The sequence below is a fragment of the Lichenostomus cassidix genome, chromosome 2 (assembly GCF_008360975.1).
Source record: "Lichenostomus cassidix isolate B80296 chromosome 2, HeHo_3.0, whole genome shotgun sequence".
In the NCBI taxonomy this organism is placed as follows: Eukaryota; Metazoa; Chordata; class Aves; order Passeriformes; family Meliphagidae; genus Lichenostomus; species Lichenostomus cassidix.
Genome location: NC_139482.1, coordinates 16,066,738 through 16,080,835, shown reverse-complemented (window position 1 = coordinate 16,080,835; position 14,098 = coordinate 16,066,738). Strand labels below are relative to the sequence as shown.

Genomic DNA, 14,098 nt, shown 5'->3' with positions numbered 1-14,098 from the left:
GTTTGGATGGAAGTGGAGCTTACAAGATTTGTAGACATGTGACAGCAGTTTCTCCCCCACTTTGCAATTGTCTCCCCACCTCACCAATTAATTCATATAACTTATGACGTGCCTTTTAAGGATACAAAGTCAGCTTTTAGGATACATCCAGCTACTGCAGTGTAATACCGAAAAGAGTCGTGGCAGAGATCCAGTGCTGCATCATGCTCCCAAATAAAAACGCTTTTCCCCAACTCCATGTACTAATCTGCCAAGCTTCAGCTTGTGGCTCGCTGTTTAACATCACGCTGTCGCTAAACTGCAGAGACAGAAACAGACTTAAGTACTAATGGCTACCATAACATCCCTGCCTTGCTTCTTTGTCAGACCAAACAAGCACAGGCTCCTTCAACCTCTGCTTGTAGGCTGCATGCTCTGTGCCCCGACCATCTCTGTGTCCCTCTCTGCTGGACAGTTTCCAGCTTCCCTAAATCACTCTTGAACAAGGCAGAAGTAACAAAAAAAAAAAAAACCCAGACCCAGCACTCCAGATGAAATCTCATCACTGCAGAGCAGGTCATAATCCCTGCCTTTCATCTGCCAGCCACAATCTTCCCAAGGCAGCCCCACCACACTGATTCACTTATTCAGACAGCCTTGAGATGTTGGCTCATGCTCAGCACAGCACCCATCAGCACACCAGCTCCTTTCCAGCACATGGCTACTCAGAGAGTCCCCTCTCAGGGCATACAAATGCACTTAGGGCCCCACCCTAGGGCACAGGACCTTGCACCTTGACCAGTTTCCCAAGGGTTTTTTGCTGGTTCAATGAGACTCTTGTGTACTGAAGCTCTGCCATTCAGGATATGAATCACCTTTCCTAATTTAGAGCTGGTCCCAGATTTGTTGAGGACATGCTTTATGTTCTGAATGGTCTCCAGAGAATGTTCTGAACACTGTGGGCTCCAGTACTGACCCTGTTTGTTAGCAGCAGTCAACCATTTGCTAGTTCTGGCTAATCTTCTCTCCAGTTAACAGTCCTTCCATCTAGCCCATATGTTCTTCAGGTCAGAGACAAAGGTCATGGGTTTAAGCATTTGTTTCTTTTTAAAGAGGCAACTTTAGGGTAAAAGTACAAGGACAGCTGTACTTTGGAAGCACAGTCACCATTAAGAGGATCTGGAAAGGTCTTTTGCTCCCATCCATAAATGTACTAAAGTACTTCACATAATTGTTTGTTTCTAGGCATGACCACCCACATTCATCAGCAGATTTGTCACATTTTCTACCCTCTTTCTACTTCTTGCCTTTTAGACACAAAATGGAACCGTGTTGTGATCATACACCACAATCCATAAATGCAGTATCACATTAATCCAAAGTACACACACACTCTGAAGCTCTTTCCCACAAAAACCCAATCATAAAGAGTCCCCACTGTACCTGCACTGACTTTTGCCTCTTCAATCATCAGAGATGGGCTGAACACCTAACAGCTCTTGCACTCCTCTTCCCTGTCAAACACCAACTTGCTGCTGCTTAGGAGCTCACCCCTTTCAGCCCCAGAACATGTCCAGCAGAGCTTCTCTGAAACCTGATCCACATCAGTCCTGACTGGTAGCTAACCCAATAGAAAGGCCTTAGTATTTGGAATTGTCTGTGATTCAACATAGGCTAGAGCTGTAAGATTCAGAAGGCCTACAAGAAGACATCTGCAGTCTACCCTGACTCTACCTACACAACCACGCTATAGCAACACAAGGCATTTGGCTTTCTGCTTGCATACAGCACTTGAATTACACATGCAATTAATTAGGCATGGATGGTAACAAGCAAGATTCTTCTGAACTAATCCAGGGATATTTTCAAATTTTTTTTTAGTTCTAAAAGCTTATAACTTTAAATGGTAACAAAAGACACACACGTATCTCTTTTTTTTGCTGAGTGATGTTTTCAGAACACGCTGTTTTGCAATAGTCCCTATTTCGCGTAAGAGGAGAACTTCAGATGCAAAAGAAAATCTTAGCACTGAATGTTTAAGGGACAGCATTTCCTGGTGAAAATTATCATTTCTTAAAAAGGAGAATTGCTTTCTTCATGCTTGGATTTAAATACTGAGCTATTTAAAAACTGTTTATGTAGAGGAGGAAAAAAAAGGAATAGTTGCTACACCCAGTGCTGCCGCTCTCGCATAAACATGAGGGCTGATCTGTTACATTTTTCAGTTTTGACACAGTAAACAATGTCCCTGTCAACCTCTCTCCTCTGAGAAATCTGGCTGCCCCATCTTCATTCTTTGAACTTTGTAGAAATGAAGTGGCAAAAAATTTATCTTAGCATACATGTTTAAGTCAACGCTCATTTCCAAGAAGAGGAGAGGAAGAGCTGAGTACAATCAAGAAAGAGTACTGAGTAGAGGGGGACAATCACTTCCCTAGTCCTGTTGGCCACACTATTTCTGACACAGGCCAGGACGGCACTGGTGGTCTTGGCTACCTGGGCACATGCTGGATCTGGTTTGGCTTCTGCTGACCAGCACCCCCAGGTCCTTTTCTGCTGGGCAGCTTTCCAGATACTTCTCCAAGCCTGGAATGCTGCATGGGGTTGTTGCAGTCCAACCGCAGCACCTGGCACTTTGTCTTGTTGAACCTCAGACCTCTGGGCTCTCCCCATCAATGCAGCCTGTCCAGATCCCCCTGCAGAGCCTTCCTGCCCTCCAGCAGATCAACACTCCCACCCAACTCAGTGTGTCTGCAGACTGACTGGGGGTGCCCTTGATCCCCTCATCCAGATCATTGATTAAGATATTAAACAGGACTGACCCTGATATTAAGCTCTGGGGAACCCCACTGGTGACCAGTGACAGCTGGATGTAACTCCATTCACCAACACTCTGAGCCTGGCCATCCGGACAGCTTTCTACCCAGCAAAGAGCACATCTGTCCAAGCCATGGGCAGCCAGTTTCTGCAGGAGATGCTGTGGGAAATGGTGTCAAAGGCTTTTCTAAGGCTCAGGTAGACATATCCACAGGCTCTCAACCACCAAGTGGGTCTCGCTGTCATGGAAGGGGATCAGGTTGGTCAAGCAGAACCTGCCTTTCACAAACCTGTCCTGGCTGGGCCTGATCCCCTGGCTGCATGTGTCACATGATGGCACTCAAGATGATATATTCCATGACCTTCCCTGGCACTGAGGTCAGGCTGACAGGTTTGTAATTCCCTGGATCCTGCATTCAGTCCTTCTTATAGGATGGTGTCTGGCACATTAGCTAAATTAATACCATTAGTGAAGTCTTGACACTCATGTATACAAAGTATACACTTACTATCTTTTTCCCCCCAAATCTTGCCTAACAGGATAAGTAGGATCCCTTATACCAGAAGGGTTTTTAAGCTTCTCCAGAAGAGTGACCAAGTCTCTGCTCTGCCGTATCAGAGCAGCTTGGAAAGGTCAAGTCAGCTTGGCAATGCTCAAAGTCAATACGAAGGATTTAAACCAAAGAGCTGAGCTCTATGTGTACAGCCCCCTGTACTGGGTGTAGTGAATGATCACATGGCAGGGCACTCCAGACCCTACATTACAGCTGAAAGACAACTACGACTGCAGATAATGCATATGCAGCTGGGCAGGCTTTTGCTCTGGCTGTTATGTGAGAGCCATCCCAGAAGCTGTTCACTGCCTCTGCTGTCAGAAAAGCACTCCCTTGCCACACTGCAATTACTCATGTGAAGCCTCCATGCTTATGCTCAACAAGAAACCAAAACCAAATAAATTTATTTCCTATAAAACCAAGCATAATTTTCATCTGTAAAATCAGGCTCTAGTAACAATATAACACACTAGTCCATCACCTAACTTTTCATGAGTGCTTTTACCAGTGAAGAAGATACATAGCTAGGAAAAATATGGAGTAGCTACTAATCACACTTAGCTATCCAGGGATTTAGCTTCGAGTCATTCTGGAAAACATGCATAGTGAACTGAAAAACAGTATGGGAACAGAAACTGTCTGTGGTGAGAAGAGCCACAGGATTTTCTTCCTCAGAAGAACTATCAAATTGCACCTTATTTCACAGATAGCAGCTCTTTTTTTGCAAAACCCAGAATTGAGTAATTGACTGGCAGTGCCTCAGATCTGTGTTTCCAGGCAATACTTCTTTCAGGGAGAAGAATGCCATTTTGAGAATTTCATCCCCATGCTTTAGCAACATGAAAATATTCACAATTGATACTGGCACAGGAAGGACACTCTGGAGATCCCAAAGCATTTAAAAACAGTCTATCATAGCAATTGCACAGGCGATTTAAGGAAGGCAATTGAAGCATTTGAGTAGAAACACTTCAAAGCAAATAGCTGAGCTGGTATGTGTGCATTATCTGTATCCAGTTTAATTCTACAAAATTAGTCTGCAGAAGTTCATTTATAAGCAAGGATTAGTTTCAGGCAAGACCAACCAGGACAGAAACTACAAGCAAGTGACCTTGCTAAACACTCATCAAAAGCTTTACAAAGCACTGATTGTTCACAGTCTTTAGCAAACAGTTCATGTATCAGGTGACTCAATAGCTTTCAGCACAGTGCCTTCAATCCAAGCAGCAAATAGTACAGAGGGTTAACACCTTTTATGCTAGTATCAAACATCTCGGTTTTTTCCATGGTTAGTCATATTAGTGGGCCAATGAGAATTTAACAGTAATCATTTCACACACACTGCAGCTCTCAAACATGTAAGAAAAGATGTGCTCAGTATAAGAGGGCATCCAATGCTTGGGAAAGTCTGTAGAGTCAGTCCTTTATCCAGTCATTTCTTAAGAGGTAGTCATAATCCCAGCATCTCTGAACACTTAACAGAACAAAAAACTTATCTACAGCAATTTCATGTCCTCCTACTTTCCTGTTTCAAAAGTATAGCAGGTACTTTTTAAATACTTCATATAGCTTTTAATATTGTTTCGTTCTCAGCACATGTTAACCTCGCATGCCTTTTTGATAGGTTTGTTACCAGGAGGGCCCTTCCATATTCTCTGGAATCTTCTCCCTGCTGACATGCTTTTGAAAAAAAACACTGTGCTGCCATTTCACAGAAAGATGTTTAGAAACCACAACTAAAAAAACAGTAAGAGGTTAGCAAGGCTGGGAGGGAGATAGCAGAGACCATAAAAAGCATTTTCTTTTAAGTATTTGGTCTAAGGTGTACCACCAACAGGATGCTGGTTGACCAACTAAGGTTTTAAATTCACAGGATGCACTGAAGAACATTTTAGGCTGCATCCTCTGCTATTTGTTTATGAAACAACTCAGAGACATGGGACAAAGCCAAGTGAAGATCCAACTGAATTTCAGTAAGAGAATGACAGGGTGGATACTGGGCTTTTAACAACTCCCTCAAGCCCATTTCAGAATAGCAATGTAAGGGTGAAATAACTGAGTCCTGTCCCTGCCTTCACTGGCACTAAGATGGCACACACCTGGTTATGCAAAAGCCACTTCCAGATTAAACACAGCAGACATTTTTTGGCTGAGTTAGCATACAATCAGACCAACAATCAGGTGCAAGGCAGGCAGCAGCAGCAGCAGCAATGCCTCCCCCACCCCGAAGCAGGCAGCCAGGGTGAAGCTTCAGCCAGGGAAATACAGGCTGCCACAGAGAGGGACAGGCCTATTCTCTCCTGTAATTTATTTCCATGTCCTCACTGCAGCAACTCCAATAATATTGCAGCCACAGGACAAGTCAGGTCAGCTCTCACATTCAACCGCCTTGGCTGGGAAGGAGTTTGGTTTGAGCAGGTAGTGGCAGCATGTGAACCCCTCTCCCCTTCCACACAGCACATGAAATTATATCCTGCAAGGCTATGAAAACAAATGAACTCACAGCATGTGTTAAATAAAATACCACCTCTCATATGGCACTTCTAACTGGGTTTCCTTCAGAAACAGAATCCTTCTCTCTACCCTTCCCTCAACTGCAGCTTCAGATCTTAAAATCTTAATAATTCATTCCTGCTTTAAACCACATATCATTCCAGCATTCTTGATACAGGAACTATTTTATTTTGATCATTACTTTAATCACAAAGCGTGTTTCATAAATAGAAGAAAATAGCCTTATCATTCTATCACAATAAAGACATCAACATAAACTATCCAACTCAATAATAAGAAACACGATAATGCCTCCTCCAACACTGTCAGTCCTCTACTACAAAGGAAAGAAGATTACCTGGGAGATATGGTTGATGGAGGACTCCATCCTCCGTAGCTGGGATGCTTGGATATCCAGCAGCTGTAATACATTGTTGGCCAGTGCATTGATCTGATAAGCAACACTGGCTAGAGACTGAGTTGTGTAGGCTTTGGTCTCTTCTAATGCTTTTCTTTTATCTGGAGCCTGTAAAGCAAAAGAACAAGACACGTGCTTTAGGCCAGGAAAAGGGTGGGGGAAAAGGACAGGAACAAAATATACAACCCATATTTAGAAGAATCTGTAACCAAGAACACCTGATTGTGCAGCCAAAGAATGTGATCTGCATCTAGATTTTTAAAATCCTCAATCATACAGAGGAGACAAAGTATTTGAAAAATATTTAATGATAATAGATTTACATGCCAAGAAACAATTCATTCAGTAGGAAAAACAATACTACCGTGATTTGCTGGAGTTGAGTTTATAAAGTCTCTCCAATCCTCATTTCTCAAAATGCCTTCAAATCCCCACAAACACTGAAATACTCCTTTTGCCATCTCTTATGAGGTCATGCAGCCCAGGCTAATTAAGACAGAAAAATATATTCCCACAGTTGGGTGCCCCCTATTACACATGCCACCTGCAAAGCCAACCCTCCAGCTATACTGGCTACTACTGCCACAGACCAGGAGAAGGGCAAGTAGAGCACCAGGATGGCATGCACAGAGGCCTCCTGCATGCAGGAGTACTCGTGAAATTATCCCTCCTCACACAAAAGCTTAATAAACTTTCTTTGACAGCTGAGAGAGTTCATCATTGCCTGCAAAGACACATATTTTGGGGTATCAGAAAGGAACATAAGCTTCCCCTATGAAGGGCAAAAACATATGGAAAGGATAAATTGAAATCACACCTTCCTAAGGTAAAGTCCTCAATCTGCCCTGAGGCATGGCTCCCTAGTCAGAGGGCAGGTTCCTGTCCAAGATCAGGAACTGTTTGCATGACCCAAGTAAGTCCTTCCTCTCTGGCGGGATGGGAGATACCAACACCACCTCCACCATGAAAACACACAGACAGAACCCATTGTGAAGTGCTCCCTGCATCACACCTTAGGAACTGGCAGGGGAGGCCATGTACTTCATCTGTTACCCAATTTGCAAACTGCAGTTGTCCAGAATTTCCTTTTCTTCCATTTGCAGGAGAGATACACTGCGTGAGGAAGCGTTTGCAGTACACGATGCTAACACTAGCATAGTTTCTTCCCAATTTTATGCATTTGTGAAACAAACAGTAGATTTCAGCAACCAAAAGAAAAGGTTCATATTAATAGCCCCTTCCAACTAGACTTCTATTTTTATTGTTGATTTCTATGAATAATGATCTACACATATTGTATGCAAGAGTTACAACATTAAGCACAAAGCAAGGAAACAAAGACAGTCCATTAGCATTCAACTGAGCCCTGTGTTTTCCACTTTCCACACATTCATTCATTTTTAAATCCTGCCTCTTATTTTTAAGAAGAAAACCAGAAGGCAAGCTGTTCAAATACATTATAAAAGTTGCATCATGACCTAAATACTGCAACATGTTATGCTAGGCTACATTTTGATTATATATTTTTTAAACATGGGTGAATTCCCCCCAATTCAGGAATTTTGTTCATACTCACAACTAACATTCCTAGCAATGTCTGACACTTGTTAGTGACACTTGACACTTAGTTAATGCCATCCTTCAAACGGAATTCATATAAAGATGCCTTCTAAAATGTGAAGCAGCAAGAATGAATGGTTCAGTGTAATCTGTTGCCAAAAGGCAGAATAACTACTGAATGTATTAAGGACATACTACGTGAAACTCCATTTTTTTAAGATTTCCAAATGAAAACAAAGCTACCTTTCATCTAAAAAAAGTATTTACATTTCTAGCTGTCAAAAAAAATTAGTAGAAGTCACTTTGCTTCTTTAGAAAACAGAATCTGCAAGACAACTACTAGAGGTTCAAGAAATAAATTTCCAAAAGCACTCTGGCTTTCCAAAGAGGCATTTTAAACTTCAAATCGCCAGCAGTGGACTTTAAAAACATTGTCCTGCTGAACTACAGCCTAAAGAAAGCAACTGATAATTTATACTTGAACTTCCACCACTGTGGAAAATGGTAAAAATGCAGGTAGCAGCTTCAATGGTGTCTGAAACAAAAGGCTTACTGAACTAGACACAACCAATAAAGCAGCAGTTAACACCAGTGTAACTTCATACAAACCTAAGTGTAGATCTGCAGCCTTTACTCAAGCAGTTCTTATTACAAAGTTTCAATTAAATAGTTAGGCTAAACACTACGAGGTGACAAAGTTACAGCACTCCATTACTGAGTGTTGTCAAATGAGAAAACTTCAGTGTGTAACAAGTTTCTTTTCATCTGTAATGATTCATTGATTAAATGCCTTGTTCTCATTTGCCTAAGCACCAAATGTTTTAGTTATTTGCTCAAATTACTAGTTTGGCAGCAGGATTAAATGAACATAGTTGAGATGGGAATGCATTTCATGTCTTATAAGAACTAGATTAGGAACCTTTTCAAGCCTTGCAGATAATTCAGGCAATTTCAGTTTGAATATTAACAGTTTAGATTAGAACTAACTTGACATACAGTCTTTTGCATTTTTTTAATGAGAACTTCTGGCATCCACAAGATATAAGCTAAAAGCTTCATAGACAGTAAAGACGGGAGGGTAGAAGAAGAAGCCAAGAGCTGTGTGACAGAAACAGGAGGAAGCCAGAAGCTCCAATGCTCTTCAGCTGTTATTTTCACCTCTCTTTTTAAGCAAAAACTGAAAGCAGAATAGAAAATAATGCATGTGTTTACATTCAATGTAATAAATAAGCACTAGTTACCTCCTCAATTAACACAACACAATACCAAGACTGTCACTTGACTTCTTCCTAATGGTTCAGAATTACTTTGCAATCTTGTATTAAAAGCGCCAAAGAAACTGGTTTTTCTCCAGTTGTCTTTGATATAAATGAAAATTTTATGTCCTTTAGTATCCTTCATATTCTTTAGTGGATATTCTTTACAGAGTATCACAGCTTTTGAAGTTACCCTCCTGTAAACTCCTGCCTGTATCCCCAGTTCACCTTTGTCATGTTACCATGACGAAATTGCTGTTTGAAATTGCTTTCACATAACTAGGTTTAATACTAAAAAAATTTAGAAAGGAAACCTCTCACATAATTTAAAGGGGTGCCTACAGAGACAGTTAAAATTGCATAGCAGTCCTCACTGCATACTGTGTATTTTTGTCAACTGCACCTTGTATTTTAAAGCTTCCCTGAAAAGTTTACATAAACACTATGGTAAAGTCAAAACTGGTTCTGCACCCAAGCAATTGACACAATAAAAAGAGAGTAGAAGCTTAATTACTTAACAGTCTTCAGTTCACTGACATGTCAAGGTCGAATGATGACAAACTTGTCCATCACCGCAGCTGATCATATTTTACAAGTCACATTTTCTTCCCCTCTCCAAACTGCCACCCACACAGGCACATCCCCACAACAGTATGTGTGCATTGTTCAAGCCATCTGCCCTCCCATCTCTCTCTATCAGCTAATTCTCACCATTCTCCAGTTCATACAGCACACAACTGCATGTACAGGCCCCCTCCACAAATCTCATCAGCTCACACTGCAAATCATCTTCAAAACTTTCTACTGCAAACACACCAGTCCACATCCTCAGTACCTACTGTCCAACCTCTGTTCTCCCTCTTTCAACTTCAGTTCTATTCACTGTGCTTGAAACTCCCTGTGAGATAAAATCCCCACCAGAACAACTGGCTCCATTTGACAAAGGTCAGTAGCTCATCAGATCAGACCAAAGCTGGCTGGCCTAGCAAAAACGAATCAAAATGCCTCCTTAGTATGTGGCATAGATTGCTCCACATTTCTCATCTTCAGCTGTTGGAATATGTGCAAATTCAAGCACAAAGAAACTCATCCAGGATAAACTACTAACAGAGAACTGCCCTAAAGCAGCCCAATAATCAGTAAGTTAAACCGAGCTCTTCAGTATTCAGTGCCCAATAACTGTTGAGATGCTTGGAGTTCTGTTGCTGGGCTTGATCACAATCAAGCTACACGAACAGCTTTACATGCAGTTTTATTTGCCTTTGCTGTCACTGCTCATGCAGTACATTTGTGTTTGCTTCACAAATAAACACAAGATAATTGTTCAGTTTTAAGTTTTGGTTGTCTTTTTTAAAAATAATTCCACCTGTCATTGATTAAAGAGAAAATTAGGATTACTACAATCAGTTGCCACAGAAATTCAGCAATCTCTAACACTCATCAGCATTCACAGAATGCAACTATGCAAAAGTCATCAATACATCCATTAGCATTCTCTTTTGTTCCTCTCATCATGCATCAGTCTTCGATATTTACAGAATGCATGCTTCCTGATAACAAACACTACAGCTGAGGTTTCCAAGTTCTGTTTCCTTCACTTGCCATTTTAGCTCAGAGATCCAAATCAAACTCAGTCAAAATTTTTACCTTATGAGCTTATGTTACCTACAACCTACAGCACCTCATTTCTCAGGTCAATAGGAACTACTTTTATAGAATGGTGAACATGTACATTCTGGAAGTGGCTTGGACACTCCCAGACATCAGGTCTTTAACCCCCCTGAGAACTAGCTGGGGACACTTCGAAGTGGAAGGAATGGATTTCTGAAAAGTGGTTTCCCCACTCAGAAAACACGAGCAAACCTCCCTAAAGCAAGAGGTTGTAACATTATGTGGAACTTCAGATACATGACTCTGAAGTTGCTGTTTCACTGATCTGATAAGGTTTTTAATAACTCAGAGCTGGTCTAGAGGGTTTGTTACTTCTGACTGCTAATGGCAAAAGGCTTGGACATCACTAAATTATTCACAATATATATTCTTAGACCAAGTATTCCACATCCAAGCTGCAGTAATATGTTTTTTAAAAGGTTTAAATATGCCATACACACAAGATTAGACTTTTGGCTCAGTAGGTAAACATAATTTATGTTGAATATCATGAACTGTAAATCCCAAGATCACTGTAAATAACTGAGGAGCTACATACTGAAACAAGTGGGCAGCCCACAGATACAGGTTCTCCCTTATCTGTTTTTCACGGAGCTTGTTAGACTGCTTTGTAAACACAGTGCAACATGGTAGACTTTTTGGCTGTTACGGATGGTTATTACCTCAGAGTACCAGTTACAAATTAAAGAAGAGTTACACTGGCATGTCACAGTAGCAAGTGCCGTAAGTTTCTACAACCAGAAGAACTTTCAGGAGCGTACTACCTACCTGGAAGACATCCAAGTAGATCTACACAGGCTGTGGTTATTAGTAGCAGGTGCTCAGCAGGAAGCATTCAGGGTTTCTCTCATCACAGATATAGCCTTAAGGGATATATATCATTCCAAAGTGGCATGGGAAATGAAGGTTTCAAAATTTACAAAAGGGGGTTGCTTACATTACGTAGGCCATGCAGGTAAAAATAAGAGTATCAGTCAGGTGTATCAATTGTCTCCTGCAACAGATTTACGGTTCTTATGCCATACAGCAATCCCATTGAAGAAATTCTCGCTGCAATGCATTAGGCCAAGCAACACATGTACTTCCAAGGTATGATGTGCTGAGTACATCCCAATATCTGCAGAACTATACTTAGCCTGGAATTCACCTGCCTCAAAGTTACAGACTGCTCCTCACTGATGAGCACCTCAATTTCCCCCCTGGAAAGTGAAGTAAGCCACCAGGAGAGTTAGCTCAGAAGTTCAAACTCAACCTTTGTCCAACATACTAGGATGAGAGACACCTTCCCATAGCACCACAGACAAGACCACAGAGGGTCACCAGTACACTTCATCTACTGTCTTTCTTCAACATAAGCAGATCACTATCCATATTCTCATTACTGGAACCACTTTTTCTGCCATTCTTATCATTATTATCATCAGTAAAAACAACTGTGGAAAATTTAAAAAGCAAGCATTTATGTGGGGACAAAGAACAGGAAGGGACTTAGTCCAAGTACAGCCTGATAAAATGACAGGACCAACCCAGCCTCCATATGAAGGGGAACTAAAGGCAAAAAGCCACACACATTCCAGATCACTGGCAAATCACAACTGAAATTCTACATCACAGAGATCAGTACTACAGTATGTGCAGAAGAAAAATGTTCAAGGGTTTTACTGAAGTGATTTTTGCCATAACTTGTCATTTTGTTGTACTTTTCTACCATTCCTGACTCTGTGTGTGTGTGTGTAAGTAAAAGCTCAAGATTTTAATTACTCCATAGCTTGCAAGCTATTAATAGCAGCATATTGCAGTCACTGAACATGTCCACCTCCTGTCCAAGGCCTCTCCAGGGGGCTGGCAGTCAATCCTTCACTGACAGTGAAAACAAGAAATAGAACAGACTATTCAACACACCTCTCTCTACACATAGTGAAAAGTAATGTCAAACAGAAATATCAAAGCTCTCAATTACTTAAATAATTGATTGTTCCAGGACCATGGAGGAATTAGAAAGCCAGCTAAGGAATGGAAGGATGCCTAACCATTCAGAGTAGTTCTAAACCCCAAGACCCCTCTCACTACAGAAACCCTAAAACTAAAACCAGGATGATTAAAATTTTTTCAAGTTCATTCAGTAAACAATAATTCTTTCCATCTACTAAGGCAGAAATCCTCAATAAACACAGCCAAGCTAGCATCTACAACTCAAGGGATTTTCCTTCAAGCATCCAAAACAACAAAAAAAACCTTTGGTATGAAATAATACCATGCCTGTTGAGTTTCTCCAAGATAAGATGCAGTAACCCAGCTATACAAAACACAGAGAAACTGGTAGAACTTGAAATCTCTTCTCCCCAGGTAAAGGCCTTGCAAAATAAAGCTGGCATTCACTCAAGGCACCAGAAGATGAGGTAATCACCACCACCATCACTACAACACAGTGCACAAACAAGATTTCAGCCTGTTTCTTTTTAGAAACACTATCTTGACAGAAATCATGGACTAGTCAGCTTCTTTATCTCAAGGGTCAAGACACATAAATTACTGTTTAACAAAACACATACAGCAGTGTAACCAGCACTGCCTGTAATTCGCAAACTCTGTTTCAGACAGGCCCTTCCCCCAAATCCTGTACATGCTAGACAATCAGCTAGAAGCAAATCCTTCATTTCCATCAATAATATTCCCCTGACCAGTCCTGAATAGCCTTGATAGCAAATTAGCATTTCTATGGGCTGAGACCAATTTAGTCAATCTCACAGTGTTCTTGCCCATTTTCTTTTACTTGAAAGTTGCTTTTCATTCTGTTGATTAACTGTAAATAGAAGAGTCTCATTTTTTAATTTTTTAATCATAATCTTCTTTTGTGGAAGGTAGAGGGAGAAAATCTTCTTTATTAAGGGAAGAAGTTAATTCCAATGGAAAGTTTAAGGTACATACATATTTCATATATATATATACCTACACACTTTAAACAATAAATAACTCTAAAAAAAAAACCCAACTGAGGAATTCCATTTTAATCCAAGCTGCAAACATTACAGCAAGAAACAAATCTCTCCAATAGGAATGTGATTTACAAAGCAATGCAGACTCTGACAGATGGAGCCTGGGAAGGTAAGTGCCAGCTGCTCTGTTAGAAGCATTTTCTGCCCAATGCAGCAAAGATTCACGTTGGCTATGGACTAAACCACTCCTCTTATTAAAAACCAACACATATATCATTTATATATAATACAAAAAAAATACTGTTGTAAACATAATTTTGAATTCTTCTGCCAAATCAAAAAAAAGAGATGTCTTAGTAAATACGTTGGCACAATACATTGTTACTGTCAGTTGTCATAGTCTGTCTATACAAC

General features: G+C 40.8%; 1 protein-coding gene across 9 annotated transcripts in view; it reads right to left on the bottom strand.

The window, feature by feature from the left end:
- ABI1 (abl interactor 1) overlaps window positions 1–14,098 on the bottom strand; it is a 78,467-nt gene that overhangs the window by 48,793 nt on the left and 15,576 nt on the right. For all 9 annotated transcript variants that reach the window (XM_085050476.1, XM_085050474.1, XM_085050478.1 and 6 more), the window contains exon 2: window positions 6,202–6,369. In XM_085050476.1, the coding sequence (XP_084906602.1) occupies window positions 6,202–6,369 (168 nt within the window). The remainder of the gene's footprint in view (window positions 1–6,201; window positions 6,370–14,098) is intronic.